At 39.7% G+C, this 24,953-nt stretch overlaps 1 protein-coding gene across 1 annotated transcript; it reads left to right on the top strand.

The window, feature by feature from the left end:
- The first annotated feature begins 329 nt into the window (after positions 1 to 329).
- LOC146628938 (AP2-associated protein kinase 1-like) lies at positions 330 to 24,050 on the top strand. The gene is made up of 20 exons (XM_085359755.1): positions 330 to 1,355; positions 2,605 to 2,723; positions 3,934 to 4,042; positions 4,293 to 4,435; positions 7,494 to 7,615; positions 7,922 to 8,003; positions 10,947 to 11,079; positions 11,182 to 11,285; positions 11,592 to 11,674; positions 11,828 to 11,988; positions 12,480 to 12,601; positions 12,716 to 13,054; positions 13,325 to 13,470; positions 13,567 to 13,742; positions 13,825 to 13,914; positions 15,768 to 15,863; positions 16,797 to 16,904; positions 17,323 to 17,493; positions 18,629 to 18,736; positions 23,286 to 24,050. Exons 1-20 carry the CDS (start codon positions 1,193 to 1,195, stop codon positions 23,963 to 23,965), a joined length of 3,255 nt encoding a protein of 1,084 aa, XP_085215881.1. The 5' UTR covers positions 330 to 1,192; the 3' UTR covers positions 23,966 to 24,050.
- The last annotated feature ends 903 nt before the right edge of the window (positions 24,051 to 24,953 follow it).

Raw genomic sequence — 24,953 nt, 5'->3', positions numbered from 1 at the left:
TGTCTTGTAAAATCTATTGTAAATTATAAATATATTCTAATGTTTTTTTTTATTTTCAATCACTTTATTCCATGAAATTGAACATACACAACGTAAATTGTAACATAAAATGACATTATTTTTGTCTCCATTGTTTTTTAATTAAACCTATAAAATCGAAAGTAAAACATAAATGCAGAATATGTCTTTATATAATTGAATTTTATTTTATCATTTGGATGCACGCGTGCGAGCGACGTGACGTAATCGCGTCACATGATCACATAAGCTAGGGGGAGGCTGCAGCTGCGCTCTGAACTACAATACCCATAATTCCGTCCGCTCGTCAACAGCAACAGCTAGGATGTTGCGATAACGGTGGAAGCCAAAGATTGCTGTGGTTGCAGAGATTATACCGCTGGGCTGAAACCTCTGTCTACTGTTTTGGTAGATGTCAGAGTCTGTGATTACATATTCGCAGCTATAACTGCGACAGGCGGAGTCTTCAGTCTACTGTCGATTCGACGCTTGTTTGTGTTGATGAGAGGCTTCATCGCGCTAATGCGTTAGCCAACTAAAATCATAGTTTTTATTTATTTATTTATTGTAAATGGAAGCAATTAAATAGCGACACGGTCAGCTAGCTATGTGGCAACAAACGGTCGCTCCACTTGGCTGAGGATGGAAATATTTTTGCTGGCAACGCTGTCAGACAAGTTACACGTCGGTTACATCGCACCCGAAGACATTATCTTCAGAGGATAACCTGGATAACCTTAACGTACACGAAATGTCATAGCGCGTAAGTAGCTAGCATTGAGCTAGCCTAAAAATGGCTGGACGAGATGGAGATGGACCGAATGTTATCGCCGTCAGCAGCAGCCGACCGTGAACAGCTGGATTGATAGCTAAAGAAATACTTTCTCCGGAGATGCTTTAGCCTCCTGGGTGGTGTAATTCACTTACATAACAGTTAGTCGCAACGGCTCTAGCTATCACCAACTGTCTTGATCTGGCAAGCAAATGGGAAATTTGCCACCAGAAACCTGAGTTCTCACAATATTATATATCATAAAGGCATCACTACAGGCTCCACATAGACTCGTTAGGGTTACAGTCTGAGCTGCTTTATTATCTATATCACTGCAATAATTGTGCATACAAGGACCTACAGCTCATCTGAAGCCGCAAATACCCCTGTCATTTTGACACTATGAGGAAGTTCTTTGATTCCCGTCGGGAGTTAGTCAGCTCCGGGCCTGGTTCTGGAGGAGGAGGGAGCAGCTCGGGGTCCAGCCACGCAGGCGGCAATTTCATTGGACGAGCCTTTACTGTCGGGCGACACCAAGTCACTGTTGAAGAGATAATTGCTGAAGGTAAGAAAGAGTTGCAAAGACCAGATGATGCCATTTGTTTGTTTGTTTTTGCCCGTTCTCTTGTCTCCTGATATATGATATGTGTCCTGCATGCCCAGTGCATGGGTCGCATAACAGAGATGCAACCTTGTATCATTCCCACAGGGATAATGGAGCTGTGAATCTATGTATTTCAGGTACATAAATGCTAAACATAGGCAAGCTACTTCATCCAAACTGTACTCTGACTAACACACATGCATACAATTTTCTTTTAGCTCTTGTGAATCAGATGAGTGATTCAAGCAGGTGGAGATGTACCTGATGTCAGGCATATGTGTGATTTCTTTGAAATGAAAGGTTTACTGTCAAAGAGATTCTGTATTCAAGGTTTTTGTAAGAACAGCCATTGGCAGGAAAACGTGGAACATCAGGATAATATAATGGGTGCTGTATAAGAAGCCTGAAACCTGACCACTAAAAAGTAGTTTTAACAGTTATGTTAAACCAATACATTTAGTCTGAGTGTGCATTTCTAATGTCCAGTAGCAAGTGAATAGGCTTGTGTGAACATTAGCTGAGTATATTCTGTTGTAATGCTTGCATTAATCTATTCTTAAAGTCTCTTGTCTAACTTAGACACCCCTTTATTCTACCAGGAGCTCTCTGAACCAAAGACTGCACAGTATCTATGCTTTTAATCAGTTCTGTTAGGCTGCCAGCTACACGGCGAGTGCCCAGTCTGCATATAATACAAGAAAACAGTGCAGGACAGCTCATCGCGATGTCAGCTTTTACTGTAGTCACATAGACGCTCCAGACGTGGCTCTAAACCCTCAAACTAGACTGATGCTCTTGCAGATGTATAGTACCATACTGCCATTACACATGATGAGCGAAGGATGCAATGTAAGCTGTGATGTCTGCCTGAAATTGATGACTCCACAGTTAAACTCTGCACAGCAAATTTGTGGTCTGAGCTATACCAGATGGTTAGGCCTCAATGTAGGCCTCTACGTAAACCCCGCAGCAATGACATGACTAATAGATATTATGCTATAAGGCGGTGCCATTTGGTGCTGATTGTGCTTTTTGATGTGAGAATATACATGGATAGAAAGCTCGACAGTTGCTGAAGAATTGAGGCTTAAAAATGAGCACGTCTGCTAAATGTTCAAAATCATGGTATCCTGATAAGGTTCATAAGATTGATGTTTTGATTTTATTTTGAATGCACATTTTAAATGTGTCGTTTCTCTGCATCATGCAGGTGGCTTTGCAATCGTGTTCCTCGTGAAGACAAACCAAGGGGTTCGTTGTGCTCTGAAGAGGATGTACGTCAACAACGAACACGATCTCCAGGTCTGCAAGCGTGAGATTCAAATAATGGTGAGTGACTGAGACTAAACATTTCTCCACAGACTTTCCCTTTAAGCTGTCGTGGTTTGGCATGCTGGGTAAAATCACGTAAGGCAAGCACAAAAAAGTCCTTCAGAAGAAATCCACAGATGCCTCATTCTGTCCAGAATAAGTAAGAGCAATGCACACCCTGCAGCAGGCTTGTTTGGATTGTTCTACCACATTTTCCATCCTAGTACTTAGTGTGCTGTTTTTCATTTGCCTTTCATGGTTTGATATAAATAACCAGATTAATGGGCTGTTTATTCCTTAATGAATTGTTATTTTCTAAGCATTTATTATTGGTAAGGTATATTAAAAAAGGATGGGTGTTTGACACATCTCTGATCACATGAAATAACATTGATCTGCATATATCTGCTATAAATATGTTATACATAAAGATGTTTACATTACTCTAAAGTAAAGATTTCTAGGGAATATATATATTTAGTATATAAACAGATATTAATGCCATGGTAGCCTACCACAAAATATGAATAGTCTATTATGGGTCTTGGAAAGTTTGACAGCATTTTTGATGGCTAGCCTGTATTTGTCTTTGATGTTAGAGTCTGTATAGTTTTCCGTTCAAGGCAGCACTCCAGAAAGAACCAAGGAAGAAATATATGGCAACAGGTGTTCAAATTATTAAAACATGGCAGATTGTATAATTAAACAAACACTTCATAGAATTATTTTCATCGTTGGCTTTATTTTGCTTCTGAAGCCAACTGACCTGTCTTCCCCATGTGATGTTTGTGTAATGCATGTATGGTCGGAAGGGTAAGACGGCGCTGGCACGGCTGGCAGCCTTAATCCAATTTCCTTCGGGATGAATAAAGTATGATCGATCAATCAATTAATCAATTAACTGACTCCAGTATTCGCTGTGAAGATGGGGCTTCCCCAGCATTCAGGGATTTCGTCACATCTCAGTCTTTCTCGCTTTGTGTCTCGCACACTCTCATTGAGACACACAAACACACTCATACACAAGCAGATGGTGCTTCACCTGGGCTGTACTACTTGACTTTTTTTTTTTTATTACATAATAGAGTTTAGATTTCAGCTCTCCATTGACACTGCCCCTGCAGATGAACGTCTCATACTACATCTCAAAACGCTGACCTTATCGAATGAATGGGTTACTTTCTTTTATAGAAAGAAATGGAAACATTTTGTGTTTGTGTTCTTGCAGAAAGATCTAGTTGGTCACAAGAATATTGTTGGTTATCTGGACTCCAGTATCACAGCTATGGGATCGAGGGACGTATGGGAGGTGCTTATACTAATGGATTACTGCAAGGGTGAGTGCTGAAAGCGAAGTGAAACCTCGTGCCTTGATTATTGAAAGAATTTAAATTTCTGTTGGCCTTTCAATTTCAGGATGGATTTGTTAAAGTGCAGTTGTGCTATTAAATGAATCAAAACACGATTACACGATAAGTCTGAAAAAAATTGTGATAGAACATGCAGAAGTTAAGGTAAAATCAAATACTTCTTTAGTTAATTTCCTCTGTTTTTCAATGTGCTGCCTAATTGGATGGTATTTTGCAGGAGGTCAGGTGGTCAATTTGATGAATCAGAGGCTGCAGACTGGTTTCACTGAAGCTGAGGTGCTGCAGATCTTCTGTGACACCTGTGACGCTGTTTCTCGTTTGCACCAACGCAAGACACCTATCATCCACAGAGACCTTAAGGTGACACATTTTGCCACTGACACTCACTCTAAAACTGCAGCAGTTATCTTTTTCTCTGGTTTGTTTGATATTTTTTTTCCACAAATTAACAACTTCCAGTCTCAACTGGAGTCAGGATAACTGCTATTGGCTTTTGCATAAAGTTTTATGCAGTTTTTTTAACCTTTAAGTTTTTGAACCTTTAAAGCTCAGGGTTGGGTGCACAGAAGCAAAGTCAGTTTAGGCTCTGTCCCAGCTTTTTGAAGTCATATGTGAACAGCCAGTAATTCACTGCTATGTACCCTCTGCTTTAAGAAAGAACAGTTGGCCAACACCTACTGTCAAGATACTCCCATCCTGGCACCGTCCTTATATAAACCACACTAGTGCAGGCAGATTATTTTGTGGAGTGTGCGACATGTCAGAGGAAAATGTGGAAAATGTTCCCTGACTCAAAAGAATTTGGCATTAATGTGAGAAAATGGCCTAGAACAAAGTATAAAAGATTTCAAAGTGGCTGTTTGTTTTAATACAAATATTGATTGATTCAATCATTGGTACACAAGAGAACATGCACAAATATATAGAGCTATTAATATTTTACTCCGTTTTTAAGCACTATGCTGTGAGTTGATTGATAAAGAGAAGAAAAGGGTAGTTTTAAAAATACTTCAAATAACTTCCACTCAGTCAGCAGCTGTCTCATTAGTCTCTGGTTACTGTCACTCAGTAATTATATAGAATTATATGGACTTCAGTGTATTACAGATTTGCTTTTGATTTATTAGGGCCCGAGCACTGAGAGTGCGAAGGCCCTATTGTATCTGCTCCGTTTCTTATTATTATTATTATTATTATTATTATTATTATTATTATTATTATTCAGGCAAAACAAGGGCCTTTTTGAGGGCCTAAACATGCTCAAAAACTCATGAAATTTTGCACACATGCCAGGTCTGGTGAAAAATTTTGTATTTTAATGGTTTTACATATGAGCACTGGGAAATGGCTCTACAGCGCCACCTATGCCTTGTTAAATGCAGCCCTACGACCACATCGTTTCAGCTACATGTATGAAATTTGGCACACATGTGTATCATGCCGAGTCGAACAAAAAAGTCTGTGGGCCCATTGATGCAAACCCAACAGGAAGTCCGCCATTTGGAAGAGAAGGTGACATTTTGGCTCTAATTTTGCCATTTCCATGCCTCGAACTTTTGCGAACTCCTCCTTGGGATTTGGTTGTATAAGCTTCATCTTTGGTCAGTGTCAACAACACACCTGGGCCATGTTAAATTGCGGAGCTTTTGAGTTTTCACAATACTATGAGGCCGTGGCGCCATGGCGAATTTCGATGACTCGCCATGAAAATCTTATTGCCTCTCATTTTGTCATACATTTTCTGACCTTGACCAAAGTGAACACATATGATAAGGCTCCACCCCTGAACATATTTCAACTGCCATATTTGACACCAGGGACAGCGCCACCTAGTGGGAACAGGAAATGTCATGTTTTACACTTTGGGGTACAGTATAGTGATGGGTGACACCTGCAGCCTCAAATTTCTCCAGGAAAGCCTTAAGGAGTTGGTCTTGGGTTACAGTGAAAACTGTGACTTTTCGCAAAAGGGTGTGACCCCAGCAGCATGGCGAACTTTGATGTCACGCCATGAAGAAACAAATTAGTATAACTCAATGAAATCCAGTCTGTTCAGTACCAGACTTTACAGGCATGATGTCAGACCCGCCCTGAACAGATTGATGTGCCCATTGTCGGGAATACGTACAGCGCCACCTAGTGGCAACAGGAAATGTCATGGCTTTAATTTTGTTGTACTGATTTTCACAGGTTCATCGTGGCCACCTCAAAAGCGGTGAATATCAACATCAGTCCCTCGTGATGCTTCAGTGCAAAAATTGTGACTTTAAACTGAACGGCGCACCCTGGTGGCAACGCTGTTCAACATGAAAGATGAAGTGGCTTTTGAGGGGCTTGCAAGTTTATAGAGGCTTGAAATTTGGCCCACACCTCCAAATGGATGAAGGCTTTGTTGTCATGTGATCATTTTCATTGAATAGCGCGAAATTGCTCCACAGCGCCCCCTACAAAATTTCAAAACAACAGCCCCTGCTCTGTGTTTCATCTATGAGTCTGAAACCTGGTAAGCTTATGGAAAATATCAAGATGTACAAAAAAGTCTCTTGGAGCAATATCCAAAATCCAACAGGAAGTCAGCCATTTTAAAATTAATGTGCAATTTTGGCGACATTTTGCCCTCTTTTCAGGCTTCATACTTTGACGAACTCCTCCAAGGGATTTCATCATATTGAACCATTCTCCAGTGTGTGGAATCTAAAGACCTTTGTGATGTTAAATTGCGAAGCTTTTTACGTTCAAGGAAACGGGGTGGTCATGGCGGCACGTGGAGTTTCAATCACTCGCCAAAAAGCAGTAATATGCTGTCACTCAAAGACACAAAGTCCAATCTCTCCCAAAGCTCATAGGCGTGATGAGACTCGAGCTCGGAAATGTTTGTTATGCCATTTGTACATAATGGTTAGAGCGCCACCTAGTGGAACGACTAACTAATCATGAATGAATAAGTTGAAATGTTAGCTGGTGGTTAAATGCATGAATTCCATCAATGTGACATCAGATCGGACGTGCTGGTTTCAGGTGTTGGGCATGGCTCGACACGCCGGGGGTGCGAGGGCCCTCATAACGCTGCTTGCAGCTTTAATTTTTTTTGTTGTTGTTGTTGTTGTTGTTTTTTAGTGATAAAACCTCAAAAATAATGTGTGACAGAGTCTTTAGAGCATATCGAGAGGAACGTGCAAGTTTTGAATGTGGCTACAATCTGAAAGTCATAATGTGAAGGTGTAGATTATAGATGCAGGGCACCTTTATTATTATTTCAATCTCAGATCTTGCAAGAAACAAAGGCCGTTATTTGACTTGGCAGTGTGGCTCATCGCTTACTGCCAAAATTATTCCTTTCACGATAAAAACCCTGTATTGTCCTCAAAGCAAGCAGCCCTGCACGTCACTGTGTGAGTTACGTCTTGTATGTCTGCAGGTGGAGAACATCCTCCTGCACGATAAGGGTCATTATGTGCTGTGCGACTTTGGTAGCGCCACTGACAAGTTCCAGAGCCCTCAGACTGAAGGAGTGGCTGCTGTGGAGGAAGAGATCAAAAAGTTTGTGCCTCTTTTCATCCTCAACTTTCATTCATTTGCACATTTTCTAGGTAATGTGGCACAGAAACTGACTGCATTTTTAAATTCCTAAGCAGCTTCATTGTTTTGTTTTTTTCTTTATTTTATTATGTTTTTGAACTTTCTCAATATTTCACCGTTGTGTGGAATTGAAAGGTTCTGTTTTTAGGTTTAATTTGTGATATCTGAAAGCAAAACTCATTTGTTTGCATTTATAAGCACATTGTGCTAAGCAAGTTATCTTTTTTCAATACCTCACTAAAAATCTGTAGCTGTCCCTTATTGCAGGTATACCACCTTATCATATCGTGCTCCAGAAATGGTGAACCTCTACAACAATAAGATCATCACCACGAAGGCAGACATCTGGGTGAGTGAAGATTGCAGACTGCTGTGATATTCATGATGCATGGTAGTCGTGATGAGTTAATACATGCAGCATATACTGGTACCTGGTATAAATCTCAACTTAAATGTAATGTTTGGCTTAAACTACAATATTGTGCAAAAGTCTTGAGCCAACCTCTCATTTATTTCTATTTTGCTTCCAAGGAGCCAGACTTTTTTCTTTGTGTGTGAATCATTTAATCGTTTTTTTACTAGCAGCCTGTCACAGAAAACACGTTTGTTTGCAAAACTACCGAAAATAACGCAGTTTCACAGGCATAAAAGAGTAGTTTATGATTCCTGCAGGTCTAAAAAAACTAACTAGAGAAGAGGAACAGTATCTGAAAGACGTGTTCTTAAGAAATAGGGAAAAAAGTTTTAGTTGAAATTATTTACAAAAAGTATGGAAGAGGTCAAGAGAGAGGTACAACAGTGAATGTCTACAGCCATCCGTAAAGCACAGTGGAGAATGTGTTTGGGGTTGAATTTCTGCCAGTGGTGATGGACAGAGGTGTGGACTCGAGTCACATGACTTGGACTCGAGTCAGACTCGAGTCATTAATTTTATGACTTTAGACTTGACTTGAAAAAATGTTCTAAGACTTGTGACTTGACTTGGACTTTTACACCAATGACTTGGGACTTGAATTGGACTTGAACCGGTTTACTTGAAAAGACTTGATATTTTACCCCAAATACAAAATTTAACATGCATATTATATAGAGATTGAAAATGTGACGTCATTCACGGGTAAAACCGCAAAGGATTCTGGGAACTCGTGGCAAGCGGTACTAGCGCACGCAGGCTTTCAATTAAAATCAGTTATACAGCGATAAAAAGAAACACAAGAAGCCGTTGTATTATTAACTGCAATAGCCGGTCGCATGACAGCCACGGGAAGCCGACGGGTAAAGAGATCGGTTGTTATCGGATTACCTCGTTGAAGAGAAATTGTTCGAGCCATGTTTCCGAAGTAACAAAGAGGCGACGGGTGGCCTGGATTGCAGCCATTCAAAGGTCAAATATAACGTCCCAGAACACTCCAGCTCACAGGTTAGTCTGCTCCAAGCATTTACACAAAGGTCAGTGTTTTTTAGTAGTTAATACGTCACTTTCATAACATAATTGGTGATATAGGTTACAAGCAAGTCTGGCACTGAACAGAAATTGTCGCGCTATGCTCCTTTATTTATTGTGCATAAATAGTGAATTGTCCTGACACAATATTGCGTTTCGCCTCTGTTATTATGGTACATTGACAAAAACATATACTTTTATTCACAGGATAAAACAGGTTTTTTGTATCACTAATTGCCCAGTACGATTACAGCATACAATATTGTTGTCACTGCTACATTTCTGTGATGCTACCAGAAATTATTTCCACTGCTAATTAATTACCGTTGAGCTCAAAGGTCCTATTAATAAACGGTTAACGAATGTGTATTTATGACGACGATTTGTGAGACTGGTAAACTTATGATACGTACGATGGTCTTTCGTTCTACACGGTGCATTTCAAGGTCCTGCACCCATCCGTCGGTAAACTGTACCTGGGCTTGTTGCAGTGACCGGAAGTTACTAAACTTCATGAGTGTATGCACTCACTCCAAGAACCGTATGATTATAAATATGCATATAAATATGCTAAGATGAGATAGCTGACTTCATCTAACTAGCAAATGTTTTCCAGGCTACGTTGGTGATACAGTTTTTTTTAATGTGTATGATATTTTTGTCATGCGATTTTAAAGCCGGTCCTACAACCGCATCCAAGAATGACATGCAGCTTATCTCAGAACTGTCGGTGAAAATTATTCTTGGAGCTAGGTTTAATTGAGCTGCATTTTAAAGAGGTGCAATTTCACAATTTGTGTATATTTTCTAAGTTCACTATTTTGTCATGTGTTGAGAAAAACACAGATTTTAAAATTACATGGTCTAACATTTACATTTAGCATAACTGCAACATTATTTTTTCGTTGTTTTTTTTTTTTTAAAGACTCGAAAGGACTTGAAATTCAAAGTTTCAGACTTGTGACTTGACTCGGACTTTTACACCAGTGACTTGAGACTCGACTCTGACTTGCCTGACATTACTTGAGACTTGACTTGAGACTTGAGGATAAAGACTTGAGACTTACTTGAGACTTGCAAAACAATGACTTGGTCCCACCTCTGGTGATGGAGATCTTGTCAAAATTGATGGAATTGTAAAATGCAGAAAAATACCATCATATTTTCAATACCATCTGAGTTTAGTCCAATTTCAACTGCTTAAGTTTCTCAGCATGACAGTGATTCCAACCTCACTGCCAACGTAGTAAAAGCATATCTGGTTAAAAACACAATGCAACACTATCAGTCATGGATTGGCCTCCCCAGATCACAGACCTCAACATAATTGAAGCAATGTGAGATCTATCTGACAGAGAACAAAAAAAAGGCAGCCAGCATCCAAAGAAGAGCTTTGAATGTCCTTCAAGAAGCCTGGAGAACTGTTCCTGAAGATTACTTAAAGAACTTGACTTCAGACTGTGTTCAAGTGTAAAGCTGGTCATACCAAATATGACCACCTTTGGTTTGAGGCTTGTGTTTTTTCCTTATATACTATATTTCTGTGTATGTTTGCAGTTTCAATAAAGCATCGCACATATTTCTCATTTTCCTAGCAAAATTTTAAAGAAATAAAGGGGTGCTCAAGACCTTTGCACAGTACTGCAAGTTTGACATTATAGCCAAAGATTAAACACGTCTTAAAAACAAAAATATAAAATCTCTAGGTTTGTGAAATAGCTATGATGTTAATACACAAATTTATAGTGCTATCTCAACTGGTGTTTGGATGGGAAATACTTTCTTATCACCATATTTGATGAATTATCCTCCTCTCTTCTCGGGCATGCATGTGGTTGTCTTCTCCAGGCACTGGGCTGTTTGCTGTACAAGCTGTGCTTCTTCACTTTGCCCTTTGGTGAAAGCCAGGTGGCCATCTGTGATGGCAGTTTCACTATTCCAGATAATTCCCGTTACTCTTATGATCTTCACTGCCTCATTCGTTAGTACCGCTTACATTTCAGAAGCATAAATTTCATATCTACTAACAGACTGGTGTCTACCTTGTTGAGACTTTCATTTTTATGTACACGGTATGTTTCAGGGTACACGCTGGAGCCAGATCCAGACAAGAGACCAGATATCTACCAGGTGTCCTATTTTGCTTTCAAACTAGCTCAGCGGACGTGCCCTGTTCAAAATGTGAAGGTCAGTGCCTCTTGGCACCAGAAGTAGTCAAAATATTTGGATTTGCTTGACTTTGTCTCATCGAGACTCTGCTATGGGTTCTCTGCCTGACCTACATATGGATACAGGCCAGTTGTCACGCTGTGGGAGGAAGATAAGCTTGGATTCTTTATTTTCATAGAGTGTAAAATACTTGTTAGTCCTGATGATATTTTAGTTAAAAAAAACTTTTTTGTGTGTGAAACATTGATTTTCTCATTGCAGATCTCTTTGTAAAATCTGTGCAGACTTCATTGTAAAGCCTTTCCTTTTTTTTTCATAAACAAGAATTCTCCGATTCCTTCCAAACTTCCTGAGCCAGTCAAAGCTAGCGAGGCTGCGGCAGCAAAGAAGAGCCAGGCTAAGCCCAGGCAAGCATGACCTGCTTTCACTGTGTTACCATTAAAGCTGTAGTAACGTAGAAGTAATTAGGTATCATCTGTATTCTGATACTCATTAAATAATTATGTTAACACTGTTTGCCATGATTAACAAGAAGGCCAACATCCTCCCTTTGTTGCCAGACTGACAGATCCAATTCCCACCACTGAAACCTCCATCACCCCTCGCCAGAGGCCCAAAGCAGTCCACACCCAGCCTGCTGCTGGCATCTTACCCATCCAGCCTGCTGCTCTGACCCCTCGCAAGCGGGCTAATCTCCCTATTGGTGCAGCACAGCCTGTGGGTACGTACAGCACTCTGTCCTTATTTTCCTGTCTGTCACAGGAAAAGAAAACCAGTCTTTTGAATAAGGATGAGAATAAATACAGGGATGTCTCTAATCCTTTGTGTGCACGTTGAATACCTCAATTCTCAACAAGAACAGCTCAAATAAACAGGTGAAGACTCATGCAAATTAAAGTTATCTAACCAAAACCCCAAAGTGATTATGAAATGAATTTCTCTGCTTTCACTTATAACAATGCTTCAGGTACTGTAGGTTCTTTTTTGTGTGATGAATCACTTTGATGTGTTTGCGTTTAATAGACTGTTTAATTCACTTTAATGCATTTTGATGAGCGTTATATCGTTTTTTTTGTTGTTGTTGTTTTTAAATTCAAATAAACTTGTTTGTGTTGCTTCACATTAGGTCTTTTGAGCATCTGTGCAAGTATTCAGATCAAATTGTCTCCACTGACTGTAGAGTAATGCGCTCTTTTGTGTTTTTGTCTGCAGGAGTCAGTTTAGATCTCTCTCAGCCAGCTGCAGCTCTTCAGTCACAGAAGGCTCAGGCTTCAGCTCTGCCTCTCATTCAGTCACAAAATAATTCAAATCAGACTGCAGCTCTACAGAAGCAGGTTCACTGACCATTGTGTCTTCTTTAACAAAACAGATTATAAGTTGCTTTTATTTGCAGATCTACTGTTTTTGAGTGACAGTTCCTTTCAAATGTTAAAATCTTTGCATGTTAGGCTGTGCAGCCAGCTCCAGCTGCAGAGACAGCAGCACCAGCAGCAGTGGCATCACCGGTGACCAAAGCTGACATCCAACCACAAGCACAGCCAACAGTACAGCAACAGACTACACCCACCTCTGTTGTGAGCTCAGCCTCCCAACAAGGAGCACAGACCCCATCCAGCCCAGCCCCGCCTCAGCGCCCAGCTCGTCGTAAGCAGGCCAGCCTGGCTCAACAGCCAGAGGCGCAGCCTTCCCCCAGCAAGCCTGCAGTATCTCAGCAGCAGATAACTCAACCGTCAGCTACCCAGGCTCAGCCTGGCGCTACTGAGAGCAGCCAAAAACCAGCTGAGACAGTAAGTGGCTTGCTGGCAAACATCTAGCTTCAAACAATGCCTAAATACCAGCACTGCAGAGCTGTCAACGTCATCCTTTTCCCCTTAATCTACGTGTGGCATGTCCTGATCTAAAGTGTTTCTCTGTCTCATCAACCAGAGTCAGTTCAAAATGTGAACAAATGTGTTGTTTTTTTATATTCTTCCTCTTGTGAACACAATTAGCTGTCTTTCTAAATTAAATAGTTGTTGATTTTTGATATTTTGGCTTCCTTTGCCTCTTTTGATCAGACCCCACCTGCTACTCCAAAGACAACTGAAGAACTAAACCACCAACGCACACCGAGTGACGCCACAGCTCCTGCTGTTTCTGCAGTTCCAGAGAGCGACTCCTCACAGCAGCCACAGGGAGCTAATGAAGAAGCAGCTCTCAATCAGTAAGTGTCACATTTTCTTCAATAATATTCAACTACAGCTTCTCCTATTTGGTTTATTTATGAGGTTTTGCTGCTGTTGTTGATGTTTACTTTCAGATCACTTCCGTCTCAGCCAAATCTTAGTGATGCAGTACAGGACCAAAGTAAAAATGTTCCTGCTTCTGGTGCCACCACAAACACCCCTACACAGCCAGCGTGGAACCCCTTTGATGATGACAACTTCTCCAATCTCACTGCTGAGGAGTTTACAAGTGATGCCAAAAAGGCTAATGGTAACATCTGCATGCTAATGTTCATGTGCAGTATTTTTAAAATAGGATAAACAGTGAATGACAGAGACTCTCCTTTTATCAGACCTAACCCCAGATACTGAAACAACTGCTTCAGAAGAGTTGATACCAGGCCTTCAGGCCTCAGCTGTTGATACCACCCCACAGGAAACTGGTATGTGAGTTTTTACACATAGGATAGGATAATTCACATAGTTTTTCTTCTGTGTGGTCTAAGTCAACGGTCCCCAACCTTTTTTGCACCACTGACTGGTTTATGTCCGACAATATTTTCATGGACTGGTCTTTAAGGTGTCGCGGATAGATACAACAAAATAAAACCAATGCCGGTACCAAAAAAAAAAGATTTATTCATAACACACGGGAAAAGACCCAGGGACACCAAGTTAACGATAAAAACAATAAAAAAAAATTAACGCCTGAAAACCATGAATTTCATACCCGAGCCTCAACTCTCGCAGCCGGTACTGGTCCGTGACCCCGGGGGTTGGGGACCGCTGGTCTAAGTGATCCTTGATTGATTACATTTACTATTATAATCGAAACTGTGATTATAAAAATGCAAAAAATATAAGCATGTAATAAACTAATGAAACAAGTAGATACAAAATATGAAGGTGATCTTGTCAAACTAAAATGATCTCATTGTACTTTAATGCTATCCTTAATAAATATAACAGTATCAGGAAGTTTAGGAACAAGAGACTCTACAATAATACAGAGAAAACCCCATATAAGCCTTAACTTAGAGACAGTGGGAAGGAAAAACTTCCTTTTAACAGGAAGAAACCTCCAGCAGAGCCAGCCTCAGGGAGAGGCAGCCATCTACTGCCACTCAGTAAGGGGTGAGGGGAGGGAGACAGGACAAAAGACACACTGTGGAGAAGAGCTAGTGTGAATAAATGAATCTTGATAATTAATCTTATGATTGTCATCATATCATCTAACACTAGCATGAGTTTATTAAGACCGCTGTAGATGATATTTACTGTTATCTATACTATGTTTTTTTCCCTCCTTTTGTTCCACATGAAGCTCAGCACTATAAAATCTGGAGGAGAAACTTTAAAAGTAAACCTCTTAATGCGCCTAATCCTATAATCTGATAGCTTTAATGAGCTTTGGAAAACAACAGGGCTGCACTGTAGTGTGTGTTAAACTGTTAACTAAGCTATGCTGGCTCTCTTTTAACTTGGCTCAATCACTGTAGTTAACTATCCTGCAAACCTGACCAGCTCCAGTGCAGAGTTTTGGTTTTAAAATCAGCTGTGCTCATTTTATTTCAACGTCTTCACTAAATCGTCCCTGGTGATATTCTTTTTTTTCTTTTATATAGATTTCCAGCTGATAGAATATGTTGTATATAAATACCTTGGCCGTTACAGTTACATGAACTGTGTAACTGTCACTTCGCTACGGGAAAGCGTTCAGCTGATGATGTGGAAAATGTATAAGTGTTGTTGTATTTTGTCTGAAAGTCTGTTGCAAACTATGTTTGAAAATAAACATCACAGATTAGATAACTGATTAGTCAGGTGGTATTTATGAAAGAGAAATAGCTGTGAATTAATATCACCAACAACTGTCATGATTTCCACATGTCCTTCATTATGGGATAAACAACAAAATAACAGAATCAAAACGATGTAAAGACGACTCATTCATCGATGAGATGTTCAGACCTGACCTGAAACAAATATTTATTTTATTATGAAATAGTTTTCTAAAGCACCGCTGATCATCTAAAGGACACTTTTACTTCATGAGACAAGTCAATTGTTTTTTAATTGTGAAACGAATAAACAGGTATTGCACTTAGTGAGGTTAGGTAAGTTCATTAGCCTCAGTTTTAAAGCATGGTTGTTGGATCTGCTTTTGAATCAAATTTGCACTGGAGCATAATCAGGCTGTTTTCCTTTTGTATTTTTAGTGTAATTTTCCAACCTTATGTCATGGATTATAAATCTTTCCTTTATGACACCTCTCTACACCTCCTCTGCTTTCTAGTTGAAAGACCAACATCCATTCTTGATGTGGAATCAGGAGCCTCGCTGCTGGCTGTCCCTGATCCTTTCCATACCCTTGAGCTGTCAGATGCACCAGGTAAATGCCTGTCTTTGTGGATTAGTATACTGCTTGCATATGTGTGAACTGTTATTTCTAAATTTCCTGATTTGTTTTAAGTAGCGAGCCCATTCTTCGCCACACATGCCGATGCCTTTTGCAATATTAAAGAAAATCAGATCAGCATCAGGCTTACCTGGTAGCGTACGTTCCAGCAATAGTTCTTGCTAGGCATGATGTTCTCAGGTTGTGTGTCCATCTATGCCCTTCTCCTGAACCCAGTAACAGGAAATGGTTTTTAATTTTTGCACAACAAAACACTTTAGCATTATATTATCCAAATATATTGTTTAACAAAATTATTAGACCACCACCACAGGAAAGGTTTATGCCCCAGCTGCCCTAAATTAGCAGTATTGGTAATTACCAAATCATCTTTTATGTTTCTGTAATAGTTACACCAGTATATATACAAGCTCACTAATATATGCCTAAATGTATTTATTGATGTTAGTATGAATTTACAAATTTATTGTTTTACACAAAAAGAGAAAAAAATAGTCCATTATTATTTTTTGATTAAGATGCCAAATTACAGTTATTTACTTAGGGCAGCGATTTCTAGCCTGCCTGCTTAGCCCTGTACTGGACTCCAACTGTTGTTAGCCCAACCTACTGCTTTTGAATGTAAGGACAGGGTAAGAAGGTTGCAGAACAGAGCTATACCCCCAGACAGAAATTACAAACTGGAACTGAATGGAATCCTTGAAAGTTTTAAGTTCGAGCAGGCTACTTGGTGAAGGTGTGCAAGCTTCTTTTATCAGTAAATTCTTCAGTTTAGACAACATTGAACTCCGGGCAATGTTTTGAGCTTTGTGTGAATGCCTGTGACTTAACATCTTTACATTTTTGACACAGTTGTGCTTAAATATGTCTCATTTGTCTCCCTCTTATCTTTCCACTGGGTTTTAGAGAAACTGATTGAAGGACTCAAATCTCCAGACACATCTTCACTCATGCTTCCTGACCTCCTGTCATTATCCGATCCTTTTGGTGGGAATGTGGAAGAGTCTGCAAAAGGTGTGTGTGTGTGTGTGTGTGTGTGTGTGTGTGTGTGTGTGTGTGTGTGTGTGTGTGTGTGTGTGTGTGTGTGTGTGTGTGTGTGTGTGTGTGTGTATTCAAGTTTCTGTGTTTAAAAATGCATCAAATACATGGAAAGGTTTAAAAAAAAAAAAAGCAATTAAGGCGTTTCAGATATTATAGTGTAACGCTATTTATAGTTTTCCTTTCCATTATTTAAAAAACCCTATAAATAAGAAGAGAGAAGTTTATTTATATTTACCTTTGTGTATAACTTCACACTTGGCTCTTTTAATGTTTGAAAGTAGTAGAAGAAACCTCACTGACAGGCTGTGCATTCATCTGTTTACTTGTTGTCAGTGAAAATTCAACCATAAGAAGACCTCTTCCTTTGTCCACCTGTCCTGACTTGTCTCAGATCCTCTCACGGCAGACGACTCTCTCCTGGGCTGCTCTCTGATCTCTGGTCCATCTGCCCCCCTGGCAGCAAGCAGTGCAACTTCCTCTGTGTCTTCTGCTCCCACTTCTGCTGCCTCTGCTTTGGATGATTTCAGCCTGTTGTCTGGAGACTCCATACAGCCTAAAGCAGGTAAGGAACTCTGCCAGGGCTGAACTGAAAGCAGCATTACCTATGACCTGCCTACCGTGATCTTTGACAGAAACTTTCCTGTATTGTGGGTAGCGGTGTTTTCCTTAGAGACATAGCACCAACGATGTTCTTTACCATCTCAGTCATGCAGCAGACTGAGCTCTGCTGTCGAACACTAGCTGGGGAGCAGAAACCGACATCTGTTGTCAGCTACAGTTTTGAAGACTGAAGACAATATCAGCACCTAACCAGTGAAAGTGAGATGTGCAGTTGTAGTTCAGTGCTGCAGCCTCTTCAGTTAATTATCCTGCAAGCTTTGGAATTACCACAAAGGTGCATGTTTGGTCTTATTTTTGTTGGCTAATTAAGAATGACACTTTAGCAGAAAAGCTAATGTGGATGTTGCAGCAGGCTGTTGTCTGGCTCCATGTAGCCTTCTGCTGTGCCTCTGTGTGGAAAAAGGGGAGGCATTGAAACCAAATGATCAAAGAAATCCTCACCAAGTGGAGTTGGTTTTCTGATTCACCATTCAGAAAAAAGACATTTTCACCACTGAGTGGCATCAGAAGCACGGCTTAACAAAACCATTTTCATTCAAAATGTTCTCGACTGGCCTCATGTGTTTTTTGTTTTGTTTAGTTTTTTTCCTGTTTGTGTGTCTTGTGTTTCACTTAATCTTTAAAAGTTAAAAATGAAGGCAAAGTAATTAATCTGTGGAAGTGTTCTCTATGTCACAAAGTGAGAGCTGTACAGCTGTGGTTTAGTTTTTCGCTTCTCGGCTGGTGAACAAAAGCCTTTGACTGTCGTTGACAGTGCCAGCTTCAAATCACAGCCTGACTGTGCACCAGCTGCATGAAAACAATAACTACAGGCCTCTCCTCATAGCATCTTATCAAACAGGCTTTGTGCAGCAGATACGTTTTTGGAGTAATGGCTGGGTTTTTTTGTCTTTTTTAGAACATTTTTATTGTAATGAGGAACAATAATGGCTCGTATTATCACTAATGTCTTAAATTATATGTGGAAGAAGCAGCTACACTATAAAGCCCTTATAAAATTGTTTTCCTTAGAGCTACCTCTAGTTTCACTTCAAAGGTTTTCTTTTTTGGGATTATTTGGCTTTTATTTTGTGCAGACTCGTCTCTCCTGATCTCAGACTTTGAGTCCCAGCAACCCAGCGCAGAGGCTGGTACAGAGGATGAGTTTGACCCTATTCCCGTCACAGGCCGAAAGAATTCCCAAGGTATGTCTTTACACTCTACTCTAGGAAGCACTGGATGGGAAAGATGGTTCCAGAAAAAAATGAATCGCAGTGATATTTACTGAGACGCAGACCAGCTAGCTGTATTATTCTACATGCTCAGTCAAAGTAATGTTTGAAAACCTGTAGAAGGAAATGGGTAAATTCAGCCCTCTCTTTCTCTTTTCTCTTTCTTGACCTCTCTCCCCCTTGCTTTGATTGCTTTATGTGACTCCCGCTCCTGCGCCCCTCCTCACCTCTGTTTGCTTGTATCCGTCTCGACCCCTTTGCCTCCCTCCCCTCCTTTTTTGTCTCTCGGCCAGTTTCAGGAGGCCACTCGCGCAGTAACAGTGGCGGCTCTGAATCCAGCCTTCCCAGCTTGGCCCGCTCCCTGTTGCTGGTGGACCAGCTCATCGACTTGTAGGCACTCTCCCCCCCCATAGAAGCTGTAACACTGGATTATAGACTGGCATAGCATAACAGCGATCAACACTGTTGTCATAGCTAGCTTCCTGCACCCCTTGGCTGTCATCAGCATTGTAGTTGCTGCAGTAGAAATCACCTTTCAGTGCTTTTTTCCATTCCTGTCCTTTCCACCATATCGATCCAATCATCTGGCCTATCTTGACTTCTCATCTCTCACCTTCACCGTCATGTTTTATCTCCTTGCATCATGTATTGTGCATTCTGGAAGAGTGGCCAATACGAAAACGTATCATCATCATACTTTCTAAAGATGAACCATTACACCATTTCTGTCAATCAGGATATAATACAGCTGTCCAGTTTGTCTGAAAAACACTGCATTATTCCTTATAGCAAACTATAGAAGATCATTGTTGTAATGTATAATAAGCATAGTTCTAAGTGGTTGTAGTTATAATCGTGCGCAAGTGAATTTGTCGTCGTTTGCCTTTTTAAATTCTCCTCCCCAGATTTATTTGCACATTTTAATGAAAAAAAACATGCAGAAAAAAAATTGAGTGACCATTTATTCAAATGAGGTTTATTCCTGTAAAAGCCAAACTTCTTTGAAACTTAGTCATGTAGCCTGATTTGCACAGTTGCAGAAACGTTACCTCTGTCAGAGCTGTAGGAAGGAATAGCTTAAAAATTTAAAGCTGCTATAGATTAGGCTGAGAAACATTAAACGGTGTTACAATCTGGAAACCAGACAGCCATAACCTCAGTGAAGTGCCATAAAATAATAATAATAATAATAATAATAATAATAATAATAAAAGAAGCAAACTGCTGGATTTCTGAAAGCAAAATGACAACGTCACCACAAAACTGAACTACTAGCAAAATACAGTATGTCCAACCACGCAGTGAGAGCCAGCACGCTTTCTTTTATGCTCTTATTTTGAGCTTCTTCGTATTTCTTTTTTTTTTTACTTTCGTCCTCAAGGCAGGCAATAGATAGGGTTGGAATTAAAAATGATGAAACGGGGTCATTTATCTGTGTTAATAGCAGCGTGCCATATCGATAGTAATGCATGACAATAATTTGAAAAATCAGCAGTAATAGGATATAAAGTAGCAGTTATATATAGGCAGAGCATACATGACTATTCATATCATTTCTTGGCACTAACGCATCATTTCACAAATTATTTTCACATTAGCATATTCATTCCACATTGTGCAATTCCTTCTGCATTCCTTATGTTTGTTTACTCCTAATTTGTGTAAATAGATATCTGCAACTCCCTGCAGGCTCCTATCCAGACCGTATATTATATGAAGTCATTGTCATAAAGCTTTACTTGTGGAAAACATATTGCTTTACTTGTGAAATCTCTCTCTCCCTGTTAATACATGTTAATATTATAGCGTGTTAGAGAATGAATGTAAGAAATAAATATTAGTCTATAATACAAAATATATCTATGATTCTTAACACCATAATCATTCAATAATATTGAAGAATATATATAAATATCTCATTCCTCTTTGTGGAATTATGTGTTAAGGAAGTTTTTTTCTTTCTTTCTTGGTTCTATCTACTCAATAATTGTCAGTACATTGAAAATGTATAGATGATAACCCTAGTCTGTTCAGTCTGAAAGGCCAGACTGAATCCTATGTCTTATTCTATCTTCGTGAAATGAAAGTGAGCCTGTGTTCTGTTTGTTTACATGAACTGATGAAGGATTATATTTTTATTCAGAACAGTCTTCTTCAGAGCGGGAGTTGATGCGCTTCATTTGAAATTGTGCTTTTAAAGTCGTTTCTTTTTCTTTTCTTTTTTTCTTTTTGTTTTTGTTGCTTAGCCGGTTTTAGTGGTCACAGGATTCATATCAAAAAGCATGGCAGTGTTGTTGAATGTTACGTTCATGTGTGTTGGTATACAGTGTTATGACGTGTGTGTGTGCGTGGAGTCCAAATTGTTGGCTGTGTTTTTTCCAGTAGCCTGTTTGTGTTGATGTTTGCTGCAAATATGACGACGGTCACGTCTCCTCTGAAAGCACAGGCCCCGACCCTCCTCCCATTCTAAATTCTCTCAGGTAGTCAGAGCTACATTGCTCTCTCCGAGAGCTGGAAATGTACAGTATTGGCTTACTGCTCCCTGTCTCGTTGTCCTCTCGAGGTCTGCTCTCCGTATTGCAGTTATTGAATTACAGATGTGAAACGTGTGAGGGGCTCTGTGAAGTGTGGAGAGGTCTACTCTGCCAGTCTGCCAGTCTTTCAGTGAACATACTGCACTCCTGCTGTAGCTGTGGTTCAATTATCAGACAGCATCGCTGTCATGAGTTAGAAAGGATCAGCTCTGTAGTCAGCAATATTGATGTGTCCGTAGGATCCGATGAAGATACTTGCTTCCGTGTACCTTTTACTCGTTAAAAAGTTATTTTGTAAAGGACACTCTAAATGTCCTGATATGTTTGTGCAAGATCTAATAAGAAGACCAGAAGTTTCATGCTAGCAGGTTTAATTACGTACACTATATCGGCTCCTGTGTTATTTCAGTTTATCTGTCTCTGCCCCCAAAATTGGAAGTGTTTTGAGTACATCAAATTTTTGGTCCTCATAAATCTGCAGGAAAAAAGAGGTGGAGGAAGCTGTTTTAAAAGCAGGCGTAATGACTGCAGGTCAGCTTGTGTTTTTGAGCATCCTCTTTACGATCCTTCCACTGAACAGCTCAGTCTTTTGCAGTCACTGTTTGAACCTATGCAACTCCCGAGCTTTCTCCCTGTAGCTGCCAGTGTGCCGTTGAAATCAGTGGGAAGACACAAAAAAAAAGCCAATCGAGACGATTCCTTGATGTGAAACAGAAGCCCCTCTTTTATTTTGTTCTTCTTTTTTTGGTCATTTGTTTGTTTTCTCCTCTCTTGTTTTTGCCAAAAGTGGCCACTGCCCATTACCTGATATTACTGAGTGTTTTGAGACGCCTCCTGTCATTAGGGCCCAATCCCGCGTCAGAGCTGTGATATTGTGTGCTCCTTCTATTTTTGTGAGATAACTAAAGAATTATAAAGGGATGGCAAATAAAGTACAAATGTGAATGTCAGCTTGTCGAGTATTGATTCTATGCTAATTGTGTAAGTGGTTTATAAAGACTACATTGTTTATTTATCCTGATATTTCTATTTTTGTTCAACTTTTTTTGTTTGCTATAATGATATCTACCTGAAGTAAAGGCTTCGAATAGGATTTTGTATGTAAATAATCTATTAAATGTGATGTTATTATGTAGGAGGATAGGTTTAAAGCATTAATAAGAATCTCCCTGGGAAACACCTTACCTCTACTCAGGTAAGACGAAACAGCAGCTTCATGCTCGATTTAATTCTAATTTAATTTAATTTGTCTATTTTTTTGAATTTTTTTTTTCTTACGCCACGTTTTCTGTGTTGGTATTGAGGCCGTTTAATAGCTCCATTATTTGTTTTTTCAGTTAATATTTTTATATGCATGCTTTTAAAGGAAACTTTTTTTTTTTTTTTTTTTTAGTCTAACATCATCATGGAGGTTTTCAATTACATAATTATTAATGTAATCATCCATCTTTAATCAATAATGAATTTTAAAGGAGCAATTAAACAGCAACAGTTACTCCTTCATACACTGTATTACATAATTCCAGTTATTCGTGATACAGGTCTGACAGATCACGCTGGCATAGCTGAACATTTTTGTGCCCCAGCACATTTTCCTAACAAGTTTTTGACTTTTAACATGCATCAGATAACTCAGTGTACATTCATTTAATAAAAAAAACTTTGAATTAGAATTCATTTTATGAATGCCTGGCCACTGTGATTTGCACCAAAGCAGGTGAAAAGATATCCTTGAAGTTTAACTAAAGTTTGTGTTAAACTAATGATCAACCGTTTCCTTGATTTTTTTTTTTTTTCTCAGTGTATGTTGCACCATTTTGACAATACTATGATTTTTGTCACAAGGAGCAGTTTACTTGATTCTTTTTAAATTAAGCATCAATTTCTTTTCAATATAAAAATAATAAGAAAAGAAATGTCACTGTGTTGAAAAGCTCTCGTGCATCATTCTCCCTAGGTGACCTTTCTCGTGTCTCTTCCTCATACAGACCTGCAGAGGGAGCCGAACAGCAATGAGCTGCGAGCCGCCTGGACAGCAGCTTCTGTGCAGCTCGCAGAGGAAAAACAAAAGCTGAGAGTCCAGCAGAGGACTGCATCATGTGTCTATGATAAACACATGTTGCTGACAGATGAATGGTACAGTCAACACCATACCAGACAAACTCCTCGCACCAGTCTTCATTTCACACTATTAGACCAAGAATCCCAATTCCAGCCTCCAGACAGCCAGTTTACCTCTGATGTCTTCCAGCTGGCCCCTTTTAAGACTCCAGCAAAAGAAACTAAGGTGGCGTCTCATAAACCTGTTGAGGTGTCTGATGTTTTCCTCCAGGCCCCGTTTGGAAAGAGGCAGGAAACCACCAAAGAAGTTCCTATCAACACTTGTGTATTTAAGTCTGGTGCACAGCAAATCCAAGCCAGCAAACCGCGTCATTCAGCTAGAACGCCATTTTCTCACGTTTTTCAGAGTAGACGAGCGGCTCCAGAGACGCCTTTGCTTCAGCAGCCGGTGGCCGTGCACCGGGTCGTCTCCAGGATCGGTCAGCAAGCCGCCGTAGGCTCAGTAGCTGTGGGGCCGTTACATTCCTGGACCATAGGGGGTAGAGCTCTCGATGACCCGTTTACCGCTGCACCATTTCAACCAAGATGTTCTCAGGAGAAACCCTGATTATATAATCATCTTTAAAAAAAAACAAAAAAAACAATTAGGAGCTTCTTTTTTTTTTTTTTTGCAAGTAATGAAGAAGCCAACATATAGTTCAGTGGCAGTATTACTTAAATCTCTGGTGTAATTTTACTTTTGAGATTATTGTTGGCTATTTAAAATAATTGAAGTAATCCTTAAACCAGTTCATGTTAAAACTTGATGTTCTACCTCAGCCATGAGATCCGTCTTCAGTCTGAGAACCGCAGTGCATCACATCAGCACTTTACAAATAGTTTGAGCTTTGGCTAAAATGGTCATCGTTCATGGATCTGTCACTGACAAAAGTTAATTTAAGTTTTTTAAGGAAATCCCTCCATGTGTCACATTTTGAAAGGAAAGAAAATCATGAGCATTCTAGCATTATAGAAAACACAAACAACTTCGATCTAATACAGTAGGTGCTGTAATTGTGAGTAGTTGTGTTTATAATGTTGTTGCGGTTTCCTCCTTAGTTCACATTTAGAATACAGATTGTGCCTTTGTTTTCCAAAATGACTCAAAGCTGGTCGACAAACTGACTTAGTGTTCCCACTGACACCAAATCTTTTGCTATAAACCAAAGAAATTCTACAAAACTAAATGTTTCTTCATATTTGCTGCTTTCAAATGAACCGAGTTAAAGCATTGTAGATTTACTAAACCTGCAGCTGTACGTTATTCAGAATAAAGTTCCCAAAGAATGAATTGATTACTCACAAGCTACCCCTGTTGTTCCCAGTTAGTTCCCACTAACTGCTGTCATTATAGCACAGCCAATTTTACAAGCTCCTTATAATGATCTTTAAAGAAGTTATATATCATATCTGTTAGTTTAAATCATTGGCGTTTTATGTGTTTGTAGAAACTCTTAGAAAAACCAAGTTCATTTCCAATAAACTGCTACTTCAGTGAGGTTTTTTTTATGGTTTACAAGAATTTGTTTCCAGTTTTGCTTCACACTTTGGCAAAG

The sequence above is a fragment of the Diplotaxodon limnothrissa genome, linkage group LG7 (assembly GCF_057381915.1).
Source record: "Diplotaxodon limnothrissa isolate DT_005_m linkage group LG7, D_limnothrissa_male_GT1.1, whole genome shotgun sequence".
In the NCBI taxonomy this organism is placed as follows: Eukaryota; Metazoa; Chordata; class Actinopteri; order Cichliformes; family Cichlidae; genus Diplotaxodon; species Diplotaxodon limnothrissa.
The sequence above is the reverse complement of the archived record's forward strand: the minus strand, read 5'-3'. Positions and strand labels throughout refer to the sequence as shown.